General features: G+C 66.2%; 3 protein-coding genes across 9 annotated transcripts; 1 reads left to right on the forward strand and 2 right to left on the reverse strand.

The window, feature by feature from the left end:
* Positions 1-1633: 1633 nt before the first annotated feature.
* Positions 1634-2656, reverse strand: GPR3 (G protein-coupled receptor 3; the record flags this gene model as incomplete). The annotated part of the gene is made up of 1 exon (XM_082071287.1): positions 1634-2656. The coding sequence occupies exon 1, from the start codon at positions 2618-2620 to the stop codon at positions 1634-1636; it is 987 nt and encodes a 328-aa protein (XP_081927413.1). The 5' UTR covers positions 2621-2656.
* A 2324-nt stretch (positions 2657-4980) lies between these two features.
* Positions 4981-10609, forward strand: CD164L2 (CD164 molecule like 2; the record flags this gene model as incomplete). 4 transcript variants are annotated; one of them, XR_014185926.1, is made up of 7 exons in its annotated part: positions 4981-5198; positions 6876-6989; positions 7367-7444; positions 7631-7702; positions 8365-8530; positions 9965-10043; positions 10101-10110. XR_014185926.1 is itself a non-coding variant. In XM_082071295.1 (6 exons), the coding sequence occupies exons 1-6, from the start codon at positions 5114-5116 to the stop codon at positions 9969-9971; spliced, it is 522 nt and encodes a 173-aa protein (XP_081927421.1). In that variant the 5' UTR covers positions 4981-5113. The 4 variants fall into 4 exon arrangements, 3 of the variants coding, with proteins under 3 accessions (XP_081927421.1, XP_081927422.1, XP_081927423.1); XM_082071295.1 differs by having other exon boundaries at positions 9965-10609; XM_082071296.1 differs by having other exon boundaries at positions 7634-7702; positions 9965-10609.
* A 414-nt stretch (positions 10610-11023) lies between these two features.
* Positions 11024-17840, reverse strand: SYTL1 (synaptotagmin like 1). 4 transcript variants are annotated; one of them, XM_082071260.1, is made up of 15 exons: positions 17003-17205; positions 15891-16187; positions 15421-15566; positions 15240-15348; positions 14392-14431; positions 14101-14200; positions 13845-13957; positions 13250-13372; positions 13009-13175; positions 12863-12920; positions 12551-12712; positions 12404-12482; positions 12230-12329; positions 11940-12145; positions 11024-11407 (listed from the first exon to the last, which is right to left on the reverse strand). In XM_082071260.1, exons 2-15 carry the CDS (start codon positions 16136-16138, stop codon positions 11268-11270), a joined length of 1791 nt encoding a protein of 596 aa, XP_081927386.1. In that variant the 5' UTR covers positions 16139-16187; positions 17003-17205; the 3' UTR covers positions 11024-11267. The 4 variants fall into 4 exon arrangements, with proteins under 4 accessions (XP_081927386.1, XP_081927384.1, XP_081927383.1 ...); XM_082071258.1 differs by lacking the exon at positions 17003-17205 and adding an exon at positions 17714-17840 and having other exon boundaries at positions 11025-11407; positions 12818-12920; XM_082071257.1 differs by having other exon boundaries at positions 11025-11407; positions 12818-12920; positions 17003-17202.
* Between the last annotated feature and the right edge of the window lie 2271 nt (positions 17841-20111).

The raw sequence follows: 20111 nt of genomic DNA on the forward strand, positions 1-20111 counted from the left end.
CACCCTGCACAGCACCCTGCACAGCACAGCACAGCACCCTGCACAGCACAGCACCCTGCACAGCACCGCATCCTGCACAGCTCAGCACCCTGCACAGCTCAGCACCCTGCACAGCTCAGCACCCTGCACAGCGCAGCACCCTGCACAGCTCAGCACCCTGCACAGCTCAGCACCCTGCACAGCGCAGCGCCCGGCCGTGCTGCGGCTGCTCCTCAGCCCCGGGCGCTGCCACATCCCGCCGTGGCTGCGGAGCCACAAACGCCCGTGAGGACCCGCCGCTCCGTGGCCGGGCCGGGCGGGCGCGGGGCTCCGGGGCGCACAGCGCTGCCACCGCGGGGGCGAGCTGCCCTAATTAGCTTTGCCATCGTTAACCCTGCTGTCCCTGCGACCAGCGCTGCATGCGGGGTAGGCAGCAGCGGTGGGCGTCCCATCGGATCTGAGTGGTGGCTTTTGGACCACGGACACCTCGATTTGGGGGTCCTGGGGAGAACCCCCACCCCCCCATGCCACCCCCCCATGCCACCCCCCCAGGGCGCTGCCTGTCACCTGCCTGTGACAAAGGCAGCAATAGCAGCACAAGGGGCTGCAGCCCCTCTGCCCGCTGGGAGGATGTGGATGAAGATGAGGATGAGGATGGTGGGCGCCCTCGGTGCTGCTCCCCCCGCGGGGCCGGCTCCTGCTAACAGGATCTGATGGGTGGGGGCCGCGCTGTCGCTCGGGATTTCATAACCGGGCGCGGGGAAGCGGAGCGGGGAGAAGGTCCTGCCTGGACTCGGGGTCCTCAACCTGTCCCCCCATCTCCCCAACCCACCCCCAGCATCAACCACTCGCACCTCGTATCACAAATCACTTTTATTCCTCATCCCCCAGCTGTAAACAAGAAGCGCCCCCCCCACACACACCGAGGGGGCTCTTCCCAAGGGGGCTCGTCACATCCACCCCCCCGCAAAAAACAGTGCAAATCCAGCCCCAGTGCAAAGAAAGGCTTTGGCAGGGGCGGGGGAACCCTGGGTGCCATGGCGGGGGGGGGGCAGCACCCAGGGGACCCCAGAGGCGCTCGGTTTGGGGTGCGGAGCCTCCGGCAGCACCTCCTGCCCACAGGCAGCGAGCACTAGGGGGCAGCAGGTCCCAGCGCTGGGCCGGCGGCGGGAGCGCATCAAATCATAATTAACAAGTAATAAATAAATGGATGGGTGGCTGGGAGAAGGGGGCGGGTGTGACCCCTCCTCCTCCGGCAAGTGGGGTTTTCCCTCCCCTTCCCGAATGTACAAATATATTTTAACCATCTGAGGTAAGTAACGAGGCTGTAAAAAAAGCAAGAGGGGAGCGAACGTTGCCGGTGTCGCCCCCCCTTCAAAAAATAAAGCATCATAAATAGTTCTAAAGAAAATATGAGGATCTCCACCCTCTCTCTCACGTGCACACGCATAAATATAGATTATATTATGGATAAAAATATGTTTTTCTCTCCTGTGAATTCAAAAAGTGGAAAAATAGAGGGAGCGAAGGGGTCGTGCTGCCACGGACCCGAGAGCTCCCGCCGTGTGTCTCTGGGAAAGACAAGGGGAAAAGACAAAGGAGAATCCCCCAGCGCTGTGGGTAAGTGGAGGGTGCAGGGAGGCCGGGGGGGGGTTCAGACGTCACTGGGGGAGCGGGAGCGGAAGGGCGGGGTGGGGGAGAAGCACCCGCAGCACACGGTCCACAGCACTTTCTGGATCTCCTGGTTCCTGAAGGCGTAGATGACGGGGTTGATCATGGAGTTGGAGGTGGCGGGGAGGAAGGTGGCGTAGGTGTAGAGCGCCGGGTAGCTGTAATCCCCCAGGAGGCAGTAAACGGCGAAGGGCAGCCAGCACGACGCGAAGGTGCCCAGGATGACAGCCAAGGTGGCGATGCCTTTGCGGGTGGTGACATAGTGGGAGCTGGCCAGGAAATGTCTCTGCACGGCGATTTGGTGGGCGTGCCGGCAGACGATCTTACAGATCTGCACGTAGAGCTGCAGCATCACCGCAAAGACCATGAAGAAGGAGACGGAGAGGATGATGAGGTGGTTCTTCATCAAGGGCTTGATGATGCTGCAGGTGGACGGCTCCTTCAGGCAGTTCCAGCCCATGATGGGCAGGAGCCCGTAGCAGATGGACGCTCCCCAGGTGAGGATCAACATGATGTAAGTCCTGGTGACCGTCCTCTCCGAGTAGTAGGTCAAGGCGTTGTAGAGGGACAGGTAGCGGTCGATGGTGATGGTCAACAAGCTGCTGACGCTGGCCGTGAAGGAGGTGACCAGCAGCCCCACGGTGAGCAGGCTGACGGGCTCCGACGGGATGAAGTACACAAAGGCAAAATGCAGGATCAACCCCAAACCGGCCAGCAGATCGGCCGTGGCCAAGCTGCCGATGAGGAGGAACATGGGAGCCCGGAAAGCCGGGGTGTAGAAGATCACCACCACCACCACGGCGTTCTCGCAGGAGATGATGGTCCCGGAGATGCAGAGGACGACGTCCCACGGGTTCAAGGCGAGGGGTCGCACCACGGACTCCAGGTCCACGGCGCTGCCGCTGCCGTTCCTGGCCGTGAACCAGCCGTGGTGGCCGTCGCTGGAGTTGGGGGGCCCGTCCTCCATCATGCTGGCGGGGGCTGACCTGCTGCAGCTGAAAGCAAGAGCAGCCCGCTCAGCACCCGCAGTGGGGACCCCCCGCTGTCCCTGTGCCACCCCGCCAGGGACAGTCCGGCCTCCCCCCAAAAAAGTTGTCTCTGGAAGTGGGGGCAGAGGTGCATGTGGGGTGTTTTTTTTTGGGGGGGTGGTGTTTGCTGTTTGCTCTGAGGGGATTTTTCTGAACAAGGTGGTTTGGTTTTAATTTTTTTCAAAGCAAAGAAAAATAAATCTATGAAGCGGAGTTGGGGGAGCTAGAAGTGGGGGCAACCCCTGCTCTTCCGCTCCTGCCTTATCTGCTGGGGCTTGTGCACTGCGTGATTTTGGCGGGGGGGCAGCACCGGCCCCGGTTCACCAACCACCCCCCCGAGAGATCTTCGGGGATCCCAAGCAGCAGGTGAAGGGGGTGGCCTTGCCCCCCCGGGACCGACACCCCGGCGGGGAGGGAGGGGCGCCCTCCCGGCCCCGCCATGCGCCCCCCAACCGGGGGGACCCCAACTCGCCTTGGGGAGGTTCTGCCCCTCCCGGGGCACTCACAGGCAGCACAGCCCCGGGGGGCGGGGGGGGGGGGCGCACAGCTGCCCCTCGCCCTCCTTCCCATAGCCAAGTGGGGTCACACCTCCTCCCGCTACCCCCCTGATGTCCGTGTTCCCCGTTCCCCAGTGCCCCCCCGGTGTCCGTGTCCCCCCCCGGGTGCCGGGCACTCACCTGCCGGGATGCTCGGGCTGGGGTTCCGCTGCCATGGGCGCCGCCGAGTTATAGTGACCGAGCCCCGCCGGGGGGCTGGGGGTGCGGGGGGGGGTGACTCACCACCGTGCCCCCCCCAAGCCCCGTTCTCCCCGCTGTGACGTCAATGGCGCGTCGGAGCCAATCAGCGCCCCGAGAGGCAGAGCGGGCGCGCGCGCGCCGCATAGTAATCGCGCCGGGCATAGAGCAGCTCATTCATAAAAACAGCCCCCCCCCATCCCACGCCGCCCCCGGGACACCCCCAGCCCGGGTCCCCCCCGCCACGTCCTTGCAGAGGAGGGGGGAGCCGGCTTCCCTCGCCCCCCCATGGCAGAGATCTGGGGGCTCCGCTTTGCACGCAGGGCGTAGGGTGCGGAGGAGGCGGCCCGGAGGACAGCGGGGGGGCGAAGCTGGGTCCTCCTCCGCCCCCCGCACAGCCGGGGGTGCGCAGCCCCCCCCTCCGCTTCAGGAGCGGGTCCCAGCGGGACGGCTTTCCCACGCGGGCCTGAATAATTCATCGCCCGGAGAACCGGGAAGGTCTGGCCCGGCCGGGGGAGCTGCGGGAAGGGTGGCTGGCAGGGAGCCCCCACCCTGGGGAAGGAGGAAGGGGAAGGCGTGCGCACCCCCGGGACCCTGACGGGACTCTCCCCGCCCCGGTTCCTCGAAGCCTGGTGCGTTCCAGGGCTTCCTGAACAACCTGCCCCCGCCAGGGTGTCAGGAGCCCCCGGTGCTCCCGGGCGGGCCTGCGGCCGCCCCCGCGGGGAACGGCCAGGGGGCCCGGCCCAGTTCGGCCCGGCCCGGTTCGGCCCGGCCGGAGCTGTTCGCGGTGCTGAACTCGGCCGCGACGGCCCCGGGTCCCGGCGGGGCCGCCCCCCCGCATCTCCGCCGGCTGCGGCCGCGTCCCGGGAGGGGCCGGGACCCGCGGAGAAACCGGCTGCAGCCCGAGGAGGGGGCTGGGGGTGCGGGGGCTGGGGGGTGCGGCGGGGCGGGTGCGGGTGCGGTACGGGTGCGGTGCGCGTCGGGTGTGCGGACAGAGTAGGGGCGGTGCGTGCAGTGCGTGTGCGGTGTGCAGGGTGTTCGGCGGGCTGCGTGCATGCAGTGAGTGCAGTGAGCGCATGGTGTGCGGTGCTCAGACAGTGTGCAGTGCGCGAAATGTCCGGGGCGTGCAATTCACACACATTGTGCGGGGTGTGCGGTGTGTGCAGTGCAGGGTGTGCAGTGCAGGGTGTGCAGTGCACGCACAGTGTGCGGGGTGTGCGGTGTGTGCAGTGCAGGGTGTGCAGTGCACGCACAGTGTGCGGGGTGTGCGGTCTGTGCAGTGTAGGGTGTGCAGTGCACGCACAGTGTGCGGGGTGTGCGGTCTGTGCAGTGCAAGGTGTGCAGTGCAGGGTGTGCAGTGCAGCGGAGCAGGACGTGCTGGGGGTGCAGTGCCTGGACCCCCGAGACCGGAGCAGCCCCGTCTTTCCCAGGCCCGGGCAGCGCGCAGGCGGTGGGGGATGGAGGGGGGCGCGCACCCCGGAGCGGGACCCCGTCATGGGCCGGGCCCCCGGGGCGGGGCGGGACAAGGCGGGGCCGCCCCTCCCCGCCCCCCCACCGCCCCCGGGGCCGCCTCCCGCGGGCGCGCATGTGCCCGTGCCTCCGCTCCGCTCTCCCGGGAGCTCCGCGGCGCCGCAGCCGACACCTCCCGCCGGGACCGGGCTGAGCTGAGCCTGGCTAAGCCGAGCGTAGCCGGGCCGGGCCATGGCCCCGCCGTGCACCGGGACGCTGCGCTGCGCGCTGCTCTGCGCGCTGCTGTGCGCGCAGGGGCCCGAACCCACCCGCGCAGGTACGGCCGGGGACGCGAGGGACGCCCGGGGGCGGGGGGAACTTTGCCCGTGACCCCTTTTCCCGTGATGGGACCGGGAGAGCCCCGTTCCCTCGGCTGGCCCCGGTTTGGGGGAAGAAGGGTCCCTACTCCTGCTCCCAACCGGGGGGCTGGGACCCCCAGAGCCAGGAGGGGTGCCCTGAGCTGATGTGGGACAAATGGGGTGCAGGGTCCGCCCTCCTCTCCGAAAAGCGGAGGGAACTTGTGGTTTGTGGCAGTTTCTGTGCTGGGGGAGCGGGGAGTGGAGCCGTCACCTCCTGCCCGGGGTGCAACTCTGGGCATCAATTATGCAAACCCCAGGCTTGCCTCTGCTCCCCTTCTCCAAACCCCGCTGTTCATGGGAGACTTTTCCACCCTGACCTGTCCCACGGGGACCCACACGTGTTCCCGGAGCACCCATCGGGACGGGGCTGCCCTCAGCCAGCCCCACTGCCCCCCCTTGGTTTCCTTCTCGCTCCCCACACCTGACGGCAGGAGCGGGAGTTGACAACGTTGGGCTCAAACGTCTGTTCCTGTGCCTGCCGCGATAAAAATAACTTAAATTATAAACCTGCCTGAAACCCTTGCGAACAAAGTCCTACTTTCCCATTGGTTCCCGGCAGGTCTCTAAATGCCGGAGGGGGGGCCCAGCGTCGTGCCCACCACGCCGTAGCCATGGCAATGGGTCTGCAGCATCCCGCCGCTTGCCTTACGCTACCTTTGCTTTCACTGTGGGGGGCAACGGGGGAAGGAAGGGGCCTCTGGATTCAGCTGGATATGGTCTGAGTGGCCAGGAGGACCCTAAAAGCTGGGGGGGGGGGGGTGGGCTGGAGGTGCCCACCCCAAAGGGGTATGGTGTGGTGGGGAGCCCTCTGCAAAGCACTGCTGGTGGGGATGGGGCGTAGCAAAGCCAACCACAAGGCCAAGTTGGGTCCCTGTGTGGCCGAGACCCATGGGGAGCCAGGCCAGGGGGGTCCCAGCCCCCAGCACCCTCCTGCGAGTCCTGCGGGGGTTGCGTGTCCCCTGAGAGCCTGGAGACGTGCCCAGGGTGGGGAACGGCTCTTGGCTCCGTCCCGGGATGGTGCAAACGCGGGCGTGGGACGCGGCGAGGAGCAGCAGGGCCCGGCCGCAGCTCGCTGTTGCAGCCTCCCTCGCTGCCAGGCAGCCTGTAAATTAATGATGAGCGTGGGGGGGGGAAGAGCTCACGGCAGAGCAGCTCCAGGAACGCCCAAGTGCCTCACTGCCATTGCCAGGGCAATGGGGAGAAGGGGAGGTCCCGTGGAATGGTTTGGAGGGGCAATGGGGCTTAAATAACCCCAGTGGGGCTGCTGGGAGCAGCTGGGCTGGTGCTGCTGCCTTGTTTCTTTTAAGCCTCCACCAGAAGATCCGAGGCCGGAGGGGCCGTGTGGACCACTGTGGGTGATGGGGGGAGCCTGGGTGGCCGTGGGTGCTGTGGGGTGTCCCCTCTGCAGAGAGCTGGTGATGCTACAAACACCCACAGCTGGCTGGGACTGGTCTGTTAATGCATTTGGTGCTGTGAGAGGTGCCTTCACCCCTTACGCTGCATGGGGAGAAATCCCCCTCCGTACAGCAGGGGGTGCAGCCCCCAGCCCGGCCGGTGGGGGGCCGGATGGTGACCCTGCCGTCCCCCTGTCCCAGCTTCGGCAGGAGAGTGCAGCGAGCTGAGGTCCTGCGAGACATGCACGGCTGGCACAGCACCGCACAACGGCAGCGGCTGCGTCTGGGTGGGCTGCGGGACCCCCGAGGAGCCAGGTGAGGGGATTCGGACATGCGGGGGGACAATGAGGGGCCACCAGCCTTGAGCCTTGGGCTCAGCACCCTTGGGTGCCTGGTCTCAGTGGCTTTCCATGCTGAAGGCCCATCTCACCCCATGGGTAGAGGAGCACCAAGTGATGGAGATGTGAGAGAGACAGTGGTTTATAAAGCCCTTTTTTGGGCTCTTCCCTGCAAGGGTGCAGCTGCAAGCCCAGCTCGCAGCCCCTTGGATGGATGCCCGGCCCTGGGAACTGGTCCTCACCATCCCAAACCATCGGGTTCCCTGGGCCCAAACGCCATCAGCTGCACTGGGTGCCCCTGGGGGCTGATTTTCTGGGGGTTACTGTGGGAACCTCTGCTCCCCGTTCCCGCAGAGCCGGGGAGCTGCGTGCAGAGCGGGGCGGCCGCGCGGGAGACCTGTGTGCTCTACAACACCAGCACCCTGTGTCAAGGTAACGCCGCTCCCCCCGCCACAGCGGGACCCCAAAACCAGCAGCCTTGGGGATGGGGGTGCTGCCGTGGGTGTTGGGATTGTGGGGGTGAAATGTCACCGCTGGGACGGGGACATGGGGCACGGGGTGCATGGCGATGTCCCTTGACAACCCTTTTCCCCCCCTTTGCTCTGTCACTGTCCCCAGCAGCACTGCGGTCGCCCACCGAAGAGCCTCCAGCACGGTCCCATAGCAAGGAGCCGGTGACGCACTCCCCAAGTGAGCGGGTCTGGGGGGGCAGGAGGTGGTGGGACAGGGTTGGGGGACCGGGTGCCCCAGGGGACAGTGGCCAGTGGGATGGGACAAGGTGCTTCCCTCTGTGTTTCGCACCCCTGGGGAGGGATGAGCATCCATGGGTTCAACCTTGGCTGCGCCCCAGGGGGTGCCAATGCCACCCCAGCGTCACAACTCGGTCCTTGTCCCCTCTCTCTGCCCCAAGCAATGTTGCCATGGGCTGCAGCGGTGCCAGGATGGGGCTGGGGGGTCATAACACCCCGCAGCCCCCCGAGAAGCAGCTCTGCTGCCGTCCTTGCTGGGAAGTGCCATCTCTGGCTTGGCTGGAGCACGAGCTGGGAGCGGAGAAGGAGCCTCTTCCAGGAAGTGGGAACTGGAGAGCGTTGGGCTAATTACGGCGGGTAATTGGAGCCCAGAACGCTCTGAATTATTGATCCCACTGGGATCCTTTCACCGCTGGCTCCTCTCCCGTGCAGTGCCGGCTGCTTTGGCGCGGGAAGGGGCTGAGGCCATCCCCACATCCACATGTCGATGGGGACGTCCCGGCTCTGTGCAGATCCCAAATCCCCTCTCCTTGGCAGGGGCACCAGTACCCCAAGGATGCCAACAGCACCCCTATTCCCCCCTCCATTTTCTCGTGCCATTAGGAACCACCACCACCAGCGCCCCATTGACGGGCAGCCCCGAATTCCACCCGCCCGGCTTCGACACGGCCAGCTTCATCGGGGGCATCGTGCTGGTGCTGAGCGTCCAAGCCGTGGTCTTCTTCATCATCAAGTTCATCAAGTCCAAGGACAGCACCTACCAAACGCTGTAAGGCTCCCGCGCCCCGGCCGGGATGGATGGGGGGGGTCCCATCCTGGGTCACCCTTGAAGCCAAAAATGGGGCTCAGCCCCTGTGTGTGGGGCTCCGTGTCCTGTCTCGCCACTCAGTGTTGTCACCCATGGGTGTTTGTGCCCGGCAGGGGGAGGATTTGGGAGATGGGGGGGCTCATCCTCCATGTCTGTCCCCTCGCCGGTGTCCAGCTGTCCTGTCACCTCCTCTGTGTGTTGCTGCCTGTCCGGATCCTGGCTCCGAGCCCCGTGGGGAGCCTGGGACCCCAAAATCCACCCCCCTGAGCTGAGCCAAGTGGGGGCTTGTTGCTCTTCCCCCCCCTTGTGTGGTGCCAGGGGCTCACTGTGTCTAACATGGGGGGCCGTGCCCCGTCTCTCTTTCCTTGCACGCTGCCAGAGAGGAGAACTAGTAGGTGCTGGGTGCTGGCGGCGATGGGGGGGCTCCCCCTGCACCCCAGAGCTTCACCCTTCCCTCCCCCCTCCTGGGGGTGGCGTGGTCCCTCTCTCCTGGTTTGCATGAAGGGGCTTTCCCGGTTGGTTTGCTGTTTTCCTGGGAGCTGTTAGCAGTAGAAGGGAAGGGGGTGTCCCTCCTCGTCCCCCCTGTTCCATGCACAGAGCCCCCGGAGGGATGCAGCTGATGCACAGCCCCTTTGACACATCCGTGTCCCTTCTGCCACCCGGGTGACGTGTCCCTGGCCCCCCCATGGCAGCGGGGTGCACCCCCAAACACGCTTGGCAGGACGGGAGCTGCAGGGCGCCCAGCAGCCCCTGCGCACCCCAATCCCCTGCTGCACCCCGCTGCCCCCCCAGCCTTGGGGCTTGCTGAGAGGGGGGTTTGGGGTCCCCTCTTCCCCCGTTGGGCTCTCAGGTGCTTTTTCCTTCAGCATTTTGGCTGGAGCCCCCAGCCCCCTGCTGCAGCCCCCGACCCCTCCGGCGCAGAGCCAGGGCTGTGCTGTGTGCTTTTGCTGTGCCTCTGTGTTGCTGTGGGGGTGTGCGGGGTGGGGGGTCCCAGTCCCCACCCCCCATTTCTGTGTGTTGTTTTGGGGAGGGGGAATGTGTGCTGTGTGCCGTGGGGTGACACTTGTAGCTCAGGCTGCCCCCATTAAACTCTGTGAGGTGGTGTCTGTCTTGTGTCCGGGGGGGGGTTTGTGTAGCTGGGCTGGGGGTGCAGGGCGGGGAACAGCAGCAGAAGCCCCGTGTCCCCCATCCCTGCCCTGTGGTACCTCCCATCCCATTCCCAGGTGTGGGGCCAGCCCTTCCCCACGGCATCGCCGCCCCCATGGGCACAGCGGGGTGGGCACCAGGGCACCCCCGTTTTCCCTGCTCCCTGGGGCTTGCAAGGGGCTGGACCCCCCAGGGAAAGGCCACCGGGGGCTTTTTCTGTTACGTGCTCTTCTCTGTCTGCCGCACCAGGATCTGAGGCCGCTGGTGTGCCCTGGGCTGGGAGGTGCTGCTGCCTCGTCCTGCGCAGGGAAGGCAGAGAAGAGCCCGACGCCGCCAGCATCCCTGCCCGGTACCGGCATCCCTGTCCACTGCCAGCATCCCTGCCCGGTACCGGCATCCCAGTCCACTGCCAGCATCCCTGCCCGGTACCGGCATCCCTGTCCACTGCCAGCATCCCTGCCCGGTACCGGCATCCCTGGCTAGTACCAGAGTGACCCCCCCGCTGCAGGGTCCCTTCCTGCACCACAACTATGCAAAGGCGGCTCTACCCCAGCCTGCCCGCTCTGCCCTTGGGGGGGACGTCTGACCCCTGTCCCCAGCATGGCTCCTGGGGGACGTTTGCACCCAGTGTGGCCACGGTTGCACCCTCCAGCTCGCAGGGAGAGGGGGCAGAGCAGGGAGAGGGGGGTGTCATCATGGGGGTCTCATCCAGCCTTGAATCCCAGCCTTGGGCGCCCCTTTCCGTGCTCACCAGGGGACCCAGGGGATCAGAGCACACGTGGCCGTGGCTGGCAGGGGGGTGGCCATTGCTGGCCAACCCCCAGCCCCACAGCAGACACAGAGCCTGAGCCGGCGCGGGGGGGCAGAGACCAAATAAAGGATTTTTGTCCTATTTCTGGTGTCCGTGTCGTGGTCGCCCATCACCCCCAGAGCCCCAGTGGTGGGTGCTGCCCTGGCAGATGTTTGTTGCTAACCCCATTCCTGCAGTTGGGGATGTGGTTGCATCCTGCCCACTGCGTGGTGTTGGTCTCAAGTGATTCCAGTCCTCCCAGTGAGCAGGAGAGGGGAACCGGTATGAGGAGGGGTGATGCCACGCTGGAGCATGGGGTGACAGGACGTTGTCCCCTCCTGTCCCGGAGCTCTCACCCCGTGGTGTCCCCATCCATGGGGCACATCCCGGTGGCCAGGGTGCTGTGCCCGCCTGTCCCCTGCATGCCACCCCAGACCCAAGACTTTCTGAGCCGGGGATGCTGCATTTCAGAGCCGCAGGTCACAGCTCCGCCTGCAGCCACCAGAGCCCCCGGGCTGCCACCATGGGGGCTGGTGGGATGTGATGGAGGGGACAGCCCCACGCAGGAGGGAGAAACCAGGGTACGGTGCCCAGAGCAATAAACAGCTGCCAGATGTGCCCCCCAGTTCCATTTCATTGCTGCTGAAAGGGTGGGGGGGTGCAGTCCCCAGCCCTGCACAGTGACGCTCCGGGCTCAGCTCTGTCCCCAGTGGGTCCCACAGTCCTGCTGGCACCGGGTGGTCCCCTGCGGGGGTCCCAGGGCTATGCCCGGGGGACCAGGTTGGTCCGTAGGGGCAGCAGCGCTTCCACCCAGCGCCCGGGCTGCTGGAGCAGCCGCCCCCACACCCCCCGCTCCTCCGGCGTCGAGTCCATCCAGCCCACGGGCAGCCCGTAGCTGCTCCCTGCGGAGAGACCATCACCGTCACCCCCGCCATGCGCCGCTGCCACAGAACCACAGACGGTTTGGGTTGGAGGGACCTCCCCAGCCCCCCAGTGCCCCCTGCCATGACAGGAACATCTTCACCAGCTCAGGGTGCTCAGAGCCCCGTCCAGCCTGGCCTGGGATGTCTCAGGGATGGTTCATCCACCACCTCTCTGGCCAACCTGGGCCAGGCTCTCACCACCCTCAGGGCAACAATTCCTTCCTCATGTCCAGCCTGAATCTCCCTCCTTTAGTTTAAACCATCACCCCTTGTCCTGTCACAACAGGCCCTGCTCATAAGTCTGTCCCCATCTTTCTTATCCCCTTTTAAGTCCAGAAAGGCCGCACTAAGGTCTCCCCGGAGCTTCTCCTCTCCAGCTGAACACCCCAACTCTCAGCCTGTCCCCAGCAGAGCTGTTCCAGCCCTCTGGTCACCCCCTGTGCCACCCCTGCCCCACCACCGCCGTCACCCCCCGGCAGCCACGGGGGGCACCCAGGGCTCCCCCCCTCACCTGTGCCCAGGCTGAGCCGGATTCCCCCCAGCTGGCGCTTGGCAAAGGCTTCGTGGTGCCAGAGCGTGAACTCGGCGCAGGCCTCGGCCAGGTCCTTGGCCTGGAAGCCGTCGTACACCATGGTGTGGTTGAAGAGGGGGTTGAGGCTCCGCTTCACCACCCGCGTCTTCTGCCGGCTGGCCTTGCTGTCATCCGGCAGCACGTAGCTGGGGTGACAGCGGGTGAGGGGACACACACACACACACATATGCGCCTCTCTGGGGCCCCCCGGGGTGTCACCCCCCGCTTACCACTGCACAAAGGCATCCACGGTGCCGCTCTGCAGCGGGATGAGGCTCTGAGCATCCTTCACCCAGATGTGCAGCTCGCCCGTGGGTGGCAGCCCCCCGCCTGCAGGAAAGAGGGGTCAGGGACACCCCGGCGTGCCGAATTCCACCCCCCGGCTGCCCACGGGCACCTCTCACCTTCCGAGCCGGCAGGGATGAACTTCAATGCCAAGTTGAGGTTGCCCCGGCTGGTGAGGCCGTCCGAGAAGATGGGCATCTGGAGAGGATGGGGGGTCAGGGGGGCTGTGGGTGGTGGGGGGTGGGCTGGGAGACCATGGCACTCACCCGGGGCTGGAGGTTGAACCACTCGGGGCTTGTGTTGGCCCAGTCCCAGGTGCCCAGCGCGATCTCCACCTCCCCCAGGAAGAGGTTCCTGCCCAGGCTGTCGTGGTGCCACACCGAGAGGTTCAGGGTCCGGCCCTGCAGGTCCCTCTTCTCCAGTTTATACTGGTTGGGGGGGGACACAGGATGAGTTTATCCACCCCCACCTATCCATCCCCCCTCAAACCAGGAGATTTCCCCCCAAAACCACCTCAAAGCGGGCTTAGAAACCTTGAGGGTCTCATTGAAGATGGGATTCAAGCTCCTCTTCCTCACCGTGGTCTTGCGCTTGCTGCGGTTGGACTTATCGGGCAGCAGGTACGTCTTGATGTACCTGGAGCCCAAGAAAAGAGGCACACGCAGTGGGTACCACTATGAGCACCACCGGGGTGTCACCCACCGCTGGGGACCGGGACACTCACGGGTCCGATCGCTGCTTCTTGGCCTCGGCCAGCTCGCGGCAGCGCAGCACGTGGACCTGCAGCTCCTTCTTGGCCGGGTCGTAGCGCAGGGAGAACTGGACGCAGCCCCGCACGGCCACGCTGCCCAGCTCGCCCTCGCTGTACAGGCTCATCAGGCTGCCGCTCAGCTGCGGGGGGGACAGGGTCAGGGGGGGCTGGAGAGGTGACCCCCCAGTCCCCAAAACAGCTGCGGGTGCCGCACCGTGGAGGAGCTGAGGCTGGACACGGAGGAGCTGGTGGTCAGCAGGCTGCTCGGGGACCTGTGGCCGTTCTGTGGGGACACCCGGTCTGGGGATGCTGGAGATTTCTTGGGGTTCTCCGGCCCCTGGAAATGCAAAGTACAGAGGGGTCAGCAGCCCCCCCCAGACCCCCATCCCCAGTGCGGGTGCTGAGGGCACCCAGACCCCAACAAGTGTCTGGTGCTTGGGCACAGCCCATGCTGTGCTGGCCTTGTACACCCCACATAGCCCCCCAAGCCCCATAGAGCCCCCCCAGTCCCACACAGCCTCGCCAGCCCCATAGAGCCCCCCAGTCCCACACAGTCCCCTCAGCCCCATAGAGCCCCCCAGTCCCACACAGCCCCCCAGCCCCATAGAGCCCCCCCAGTCCCACACAGCCAGCCCCATAGAGCCATAGAGCCCCCCCAGCCCCACACAGCCCCCCCCCAGGCCCATAGAGCCCCCCAGTCCCACACAGCCCCTCCAACTCCACACAGCCCCACCAGCCCCACACAGCCCCCCCCAGCTCCATAGAGCCCCCCCAGTCACACACAGCCCCCCCCAGCCCCTCCAGCCCACCTGTCCATCCTCGGGGCCGCTGCGTGCAGAGTCGGGTTCCTCCTCATCTTCCTCTGTGCTGGATGTGCCAAAGGGGTTCCCACCGCCTGTGTCACCTGTGTCACCTGTGTCACCTGCAAGGGCACGCTGTGGGTGGGGGTCCCCACACAGCAGGGGTGGATGCGGGGAGTCCCATTTTTGCAGCAGGAGGAGCAAGTGGGCAAGTGAGGGCTGGGGGGGCTGCACTGGGGGCTCCAACCCCCCAGATCTCAGTTACCTGGCTGGGCTGGGCCGTCCTGCTCCCTCGCTGGGATGTCACCCGGCTCCAGGGGCTGTGACACTGGGGTCCCCTCCAGAGCTGGAGCCGTGGGGCTCGGCTGTGGGGTGTCACACAGGAGAAAGGGTGAACATGAGCACCCTCGTCTCCCCAGCGTGCTCCCCTCCGTCCAGCCCGCTGGGGACAGGGTGGGGGACATCCCATGGGACATCCCCGATGGGCTTTCACTGCTGTGGGGAGCTGCCCCATTGACCGAGCCCATCACCGGGGCGTCGGGTGCCGGGCACTGACCTGGGGCTCTGCGTCCTCCTGCACGTCCTCCGGGGGGGGGCTGCGAGAACAGATGATAATTAGTTTCTCTTGACAAGGCATCATCACACTAACGAGAACTTTCTTCCCCATCAGCATCTCCACAGTTGTTTATAGAGCTGGGGTCCAGCTGGGTGATGGACAGACAGACACTGGGATGACGGACAGACACAGGGACAATGGACAGACAGACACTGGGTTGGTGGACAGACACTGGGATGATGGACAGACACAGGGACAACGGATAGAAGACACCGGGTTGGTGGACAGACGCTGGGATGACGGACAGACAGACACCGGGTTGGTGGACAGACACTGGGATGACGGACAGACACAGGGACAATGGACAGACAGACACTGGGTTGGTGGACAGACACTGGGATGACGGACAGACACAGGGACAATGGACAGACAGACACTGGGTTGGTGGACAGACGCTGGGATGACGGACAGACAGACACCGGGTTGGTGGACAGACACTGGGATGATGGACAGACACAGGGTCAATGGACACAAGACACCGGGTTGGTGGACAGACACTGGGATGATGGACAGACAGACATTGGGATGGTGGACAGACAGACATTGGGATGGTGGACAGACACCGGGATGGTGGACAGACAGACAGTGGGATGGTGGACAGACACCGGGATGGTGGACAGACGGCAGGACAGCACAGCTCTGTCTGCACCATCCCCTTCACCACAGGCTCTGCTCCCAGTTCCCCCAGCGCACCCTGGGGACGTGGCACCCCCAGTGGGGCACCAACGAGAGCTGCCACCAGCCATGGGCCACCCATGGGCTGAGAGTCGTCCCCGTGCAACCGTCACCTCTCCTCCGGCTCTGCCGCACCGTCCTCATCCTCCTTCTCCTCCACCAGCGGCTCTCTGATGGCCTCCAGCTCGCCCAGGCTGGGGCCACACTCCAAGTCCTCGGCTCCTGGGGACATTGGAGAGCTCAGTGGGCTGAGCCCCAGCCCCCGCTGTCCCCCCATGTCCCCGTCCTGCCTACCCCGGGGCCGCCTCCTGCGGCGGATGGACGCACGGACGAGGTCGGAGCCCAGGTGGTGGCGGTGCCGCTGGGCACGGGCGTCACAGAACCAGTCCCCGGTCAGGATCCTCAACCGCACCGGGTCCGACACCGACTTGCGGAGCTTGCTGGTGGCAGGAGGGTGGCGTTGGGTGTCCCCCAGCCTGGTGCTGCCATCAACCCCTGTGCCACTGTCCCCATCACCCTCCCCAAGCATGGGCCGCCATGAGTGGCCCTGGGGACACCGGGGAGTTTCAGACCCTCAGTGCTGGTGTCACCCTACATGTGGCTTCACCCTGCACAGGCTCAGTGGGTGCTGCCATCCCCAGGGGAAAGGGGACCCCCAAACTGGCTGCTCATCCCCAAGGGTGACTGACCCCAAGCCGGCTGCTCTTGGGGGGTGTTCGCGCTGTCCCCAAGGGTGACACTGACCAGGGGCCCCCCCACCTCACCTGATGCGTCCCTCCTCGTGCCGGCGGAGCTGCCAGTCGCGGCGCAGCACCTCGGCGATGGCGAGCCGCTCGGCCTCCGTCAGGAAGCTCAGGTCCAGCAGCGCCTCGGCCCCCAGCTCCAGCGCCATGGCTGGGGGGGGGCACACGGCAGGGGCGCCCCGGGGGGCTGGCCGAGCTGGGTGCTGAGAAGCGGGGGGCTGCGGGTGGGGGGGCTCAGCGTGCCGGGCATGCACCAGCGACGCCAACATCTGCAGAGGGACGGCGGGGCCGCTGTGCAGTGGGGATCATCCTGATCGGCTGCGAAGAGATGGGAGCTCAGCATGCACCCCCCCACATTGCACCCCAAAACACCCCCGGGACCCTCAACGGGGACAAACCGAGCGGTGGGATGATGCCCAGGGAAGGAGCGCGGTGATCCCGGCCGCTCCTCCGGCACCGGCCCCGTGCCAGGCCGGCCCTGCCCGGCTGTGCCCGCAGCCCGTGTTTGCCCAGGGTGTTTGCTCAGGGCCGGCTCTGCCCCTGCCGCGTTCCCACGGGTGTCACCAGCTGCCACGGCACCCAGGCGGGTGACAAAACGGAGCTGGGCCCGCGCTCAGCTCATCACAGCTCCGGGGGCTCTTGCCTCATCGCTGCCTTCCTGGCCCCGGCGTTGGGCAGCGCTGCCCGGCACGGGGTGCTGGGGGCAGGAAATTGCAGCAGCCGCGGGGCAGGATCCGTTCTGCCCCCCCAGCCCCGAGCAGCGGCACGGCCGCACCCCGGCACGGCTGTGGGGTTCCCACTGCCACCATGGGACTCAGACACCAGTGGCCCTGTCCCCGGCCCCTGGAGGTGACGCTGTCCCTGTCCCACAGGGGCCCCTGTCCCAGCCCCCGGGGGTCTCAGACACCCCCAGCGTTGGGGATGCCAGTGCAGGATTTGGGTAGAGTGATGTCACCCCCACAACTACCCCCGCAAAACCCAGCACTGGGGATCCCCCACATCACACACCAGAGTGCCCCCTCACCGCCTGGACCCCTCAGCACCCACTTTGGGTAGGGGAACCCTGCGACACCCACCAGGACCCAGCACCCAGCCCCCTGCACCAGCGCTGGGGGGGCTCGGGGGCCACGTACCGTTGTCACCGGGGCTGGGACGATGCTGCCGCTGCCTCCCCGCTCATATCCTGTTTACCGGCGGCGCACAGGGGTGTCCCCCCCACCCCGGAACACAGCGGCACCCAAAGCGCTCACCCAGGTCTGGCCCAGGCGCTGCTCCCCGGTTGCAGAGGGGTGCTGGGCACCCAGCCCTCCCACCCTGCGCGGGAGACCAGTCTAACCAGTTCAACTTCCCCCGTAAGCCACAACTTGGGGGGGCGGGGGGTGCATGTTTCCCTTTTTTGCTTTGCAAGCACCCGCCGTGATGGAGGGGGGTCATGGGCAGCATCAAATGTCCCCCCACAAAATGCACCCAGGCTCAGCCCCCCCGGGCCCCCCTTCAGCCCCCTGGGGACTGGCAGGGCCCAGCTGTCCCCCCACAGCCCAGGGCTGGGCCCCCCAGAGCCCCCCACCCTCCTCCCATCACCGTGACCCTGAGCCTATCACCGTGGCCTCAGACCCCCCCCCAGCCTCTGGCACAGCGTGGGGACCATGAAAGACACGGCAGAAATTCAGGTCCCGGAGCCCCCATCCCCTCTGTCCTCAGTGGGGAGCGGAGCGGGGTTTGGGGGTTCTGCAGCCCCCCAAGCAGGGTGAGAGCACCCATGTCCCCCCAAACCCCCAACCCAGGGTGCCGGTGCAGCCCCGCCATGGGGCAAACAGTGGGGTGAGCCCCACGGCCGCCCTTACCTGCCCAGGACTGCACGTGGGGGTCACAATGGCTTGTGTCCCCCCCAGCGCCCCACGGGGACCCTCGTGGCGGTGGGTGGCCCCCCCGGTCCCCACCCTCGCAGGGTGCTGGAGGCCCAGAGCTGAGTCAACCGCAGCGAGCAGGCGCCTCCTCGCCCCGTCGGTGAGAAAGCAGGGACTGGAGCCAGCGGCACCCGCCGGACGGGACTGAACTGGGCTGAACTGGGAGGCGTCAGGCAGCCTGGGAAGGGGTGGTGTGCGGGGAAAGCCCCCCGGGGTAGGGGGCCCCCCAAGGGTGGTGGAGGCTGGAAGCCAAGGGGGTGGGTGCGGGTGGGGGGGTCTGGGGTGGGACCCCCCTCCATCCTCACCCAGCGGGTTCTGGGGCACACGCCAGGCAGGATGAGGCCTTGGAGGGACTGGGGGAGCTCTTGGGGGTCTGGGTGGCCATGGGGGGGTGGCAGGTCCCCCCCAGGCTCTACTGTCACCCAGTGGCTTTTACACCACGGGGGGAGGAACCGTGCTGGGGTGCAGCAGCATGGCAGCTCAGGACTGCAAGAAAAGGGGATTATTTTTAGCGTGGTTTCTAAGGAAATGAGACTTTAGCAACGGCCCTGTGTGTCTGTCTGTGTGTCTGCCGGCCGCCCTCCTCTTCCTCCCCTCGCTGCTCAGCTCCGATGGGGAGAGGCCCCGGGCAGACGAGGTTCCTGCTCTGGATGCTCTGGAAGCGCAGCGAGCGCGGCCAGGTCCCCGCAGGGGTGCGGGGGGGGGATGGCTCAGGGACCGTGGGGTCCCCACAGGGCTGTTTGTGGGCTGGTGGCTCAGCCTCGGGTCACCCAGAGCTGTCACCTGAGCCCTTTTTACACACCCCAGACCAGGACCCTTCGTACCAGCAACATACAGAGAGAGAAATCGGTCAAGGTTGGGATGGGAAGGACATGGCAGGTCTGTCCCCTGCTCCTGGATCTCTGGAGGTGGATGAACACGTGGATGGACAGACAGATGGTACCTGACACCCCTCGGGGACACAGGCGGCAGCACAGCCAGAGCCAAACCCCGCGGCCGGAGGCTGCGTCACCCCGGTGACACCCACAAGCACCCCGGCCACCAGCACCAGGTGACACGGCGCTGGGCCAGCCTGGGACAGTTTCCTTGCAGAGACAGCGCAGTGAGCCGGGGGGACCAAACCCGTCCTGTCCCTGGGTGCTGGCAGCACCGCTGGGGACCGAACCCGTCCTGTCCCCAGGTGCTGGCAGCACCGCTGGGGACCGAACCCGTCCTGTCCCCGGGTGCTGGCAGCACCGCTGGGGACCGAACCCGTCCTGTCCCCAGGTGCTGGCAGCACCACTGGGTGCGCAGAACAGGTTCTGCCTCATTGCCGCGCTGGGCGGTTGGCAGCGCCGGGACCAGCCCTGCACCAGCGCATGGGACTGGTTGCTCCCGTATAATCCCAAAACACCCCGACCCAACGCGTGCGGCTCCGCTCCCACCCCAGCCCTGCTCCCTGCAGCTCCTGAGACAGCAGAAATGGGTTAAAAACACCCTGACCCCCTCGGGAGGCGAGGAGAGAGCCAGCAGGACAGTCAGGGCTGGATGGAACTACTGATGAGACGCCGAGCGCGTTCCTGGGGGGGTTTTGCATCCCCCAGCGACAGATGGATGCGGGATGAACCCTGGGGGGGCTCCCGCCATCCCCCCGCAGCCAAAGCCAGGGCTGAGCTCCCGCAGCCGCAGGGCGGTTTGGCTGGGGGGGCTGAGCAGGAGAGGATCCAGGTGGTGTTTTGTAAGATGGCTGCGCCGCCAAATCCCCCAGCCTTGCGCACAACCTCATTTTAAGGCTGATCCGCTTCCCCCCATCACGCGGCTTCGGCCTCTGGGTATCAGACGTGACGGAACATCAGCTGCTCCGTTAGCGGTCGGTGCGGCGCCCGCAGCCCCAGCGTCCCCAGGCCCAGCGTCCCCGGCTCTGCGTCCTGCTGGGAGGGGGGAAACAAGGCCGGTTCTGCCCACCCTGCCCTGCAGCCCCAGCACACGAGTACCCCCCAACAGCCTGAGAAATGGGGAATGGAACCACAAAGCCAGTGCCCCCAGCATCTGCGAGAACAGGGATGGAGACTCAGGACTGTGGAAAGGGAGACCGACCTGCAAAAGGGGCTTTTCTGCTATAAAACCACTCGCCCCCCCCCGCCCAGGGCTTTGGGAGCAGGCAGAGCCCCTTCTCCTCCCATGCAGAACAAAGAGCCTGAGCAGGTCTGGGCTTTGAGACCTGGGAACAATTCCCCCACTGTGCAATTGGGTTCCTGTGCCCCCAAACCCCCGCTTCCCACCAGCAGGGCTGGCAGTTGTGCCCTGGGCAAAGGGTACGGTTGTGAAGTAAAAGGCGTAGGAGGTTCGGGGTCCA

Source organism: Streptopelia decaocto, assembly GCF_964273445.1.
Source record: "Streptopelia decaocto genome assembly, chromosome: 23".
NCBI lineage: Eukaryota > Metazoa > Chordata > Aves > Columbiformes > Columbidae > Streptopelia > Streptopelia decaocto.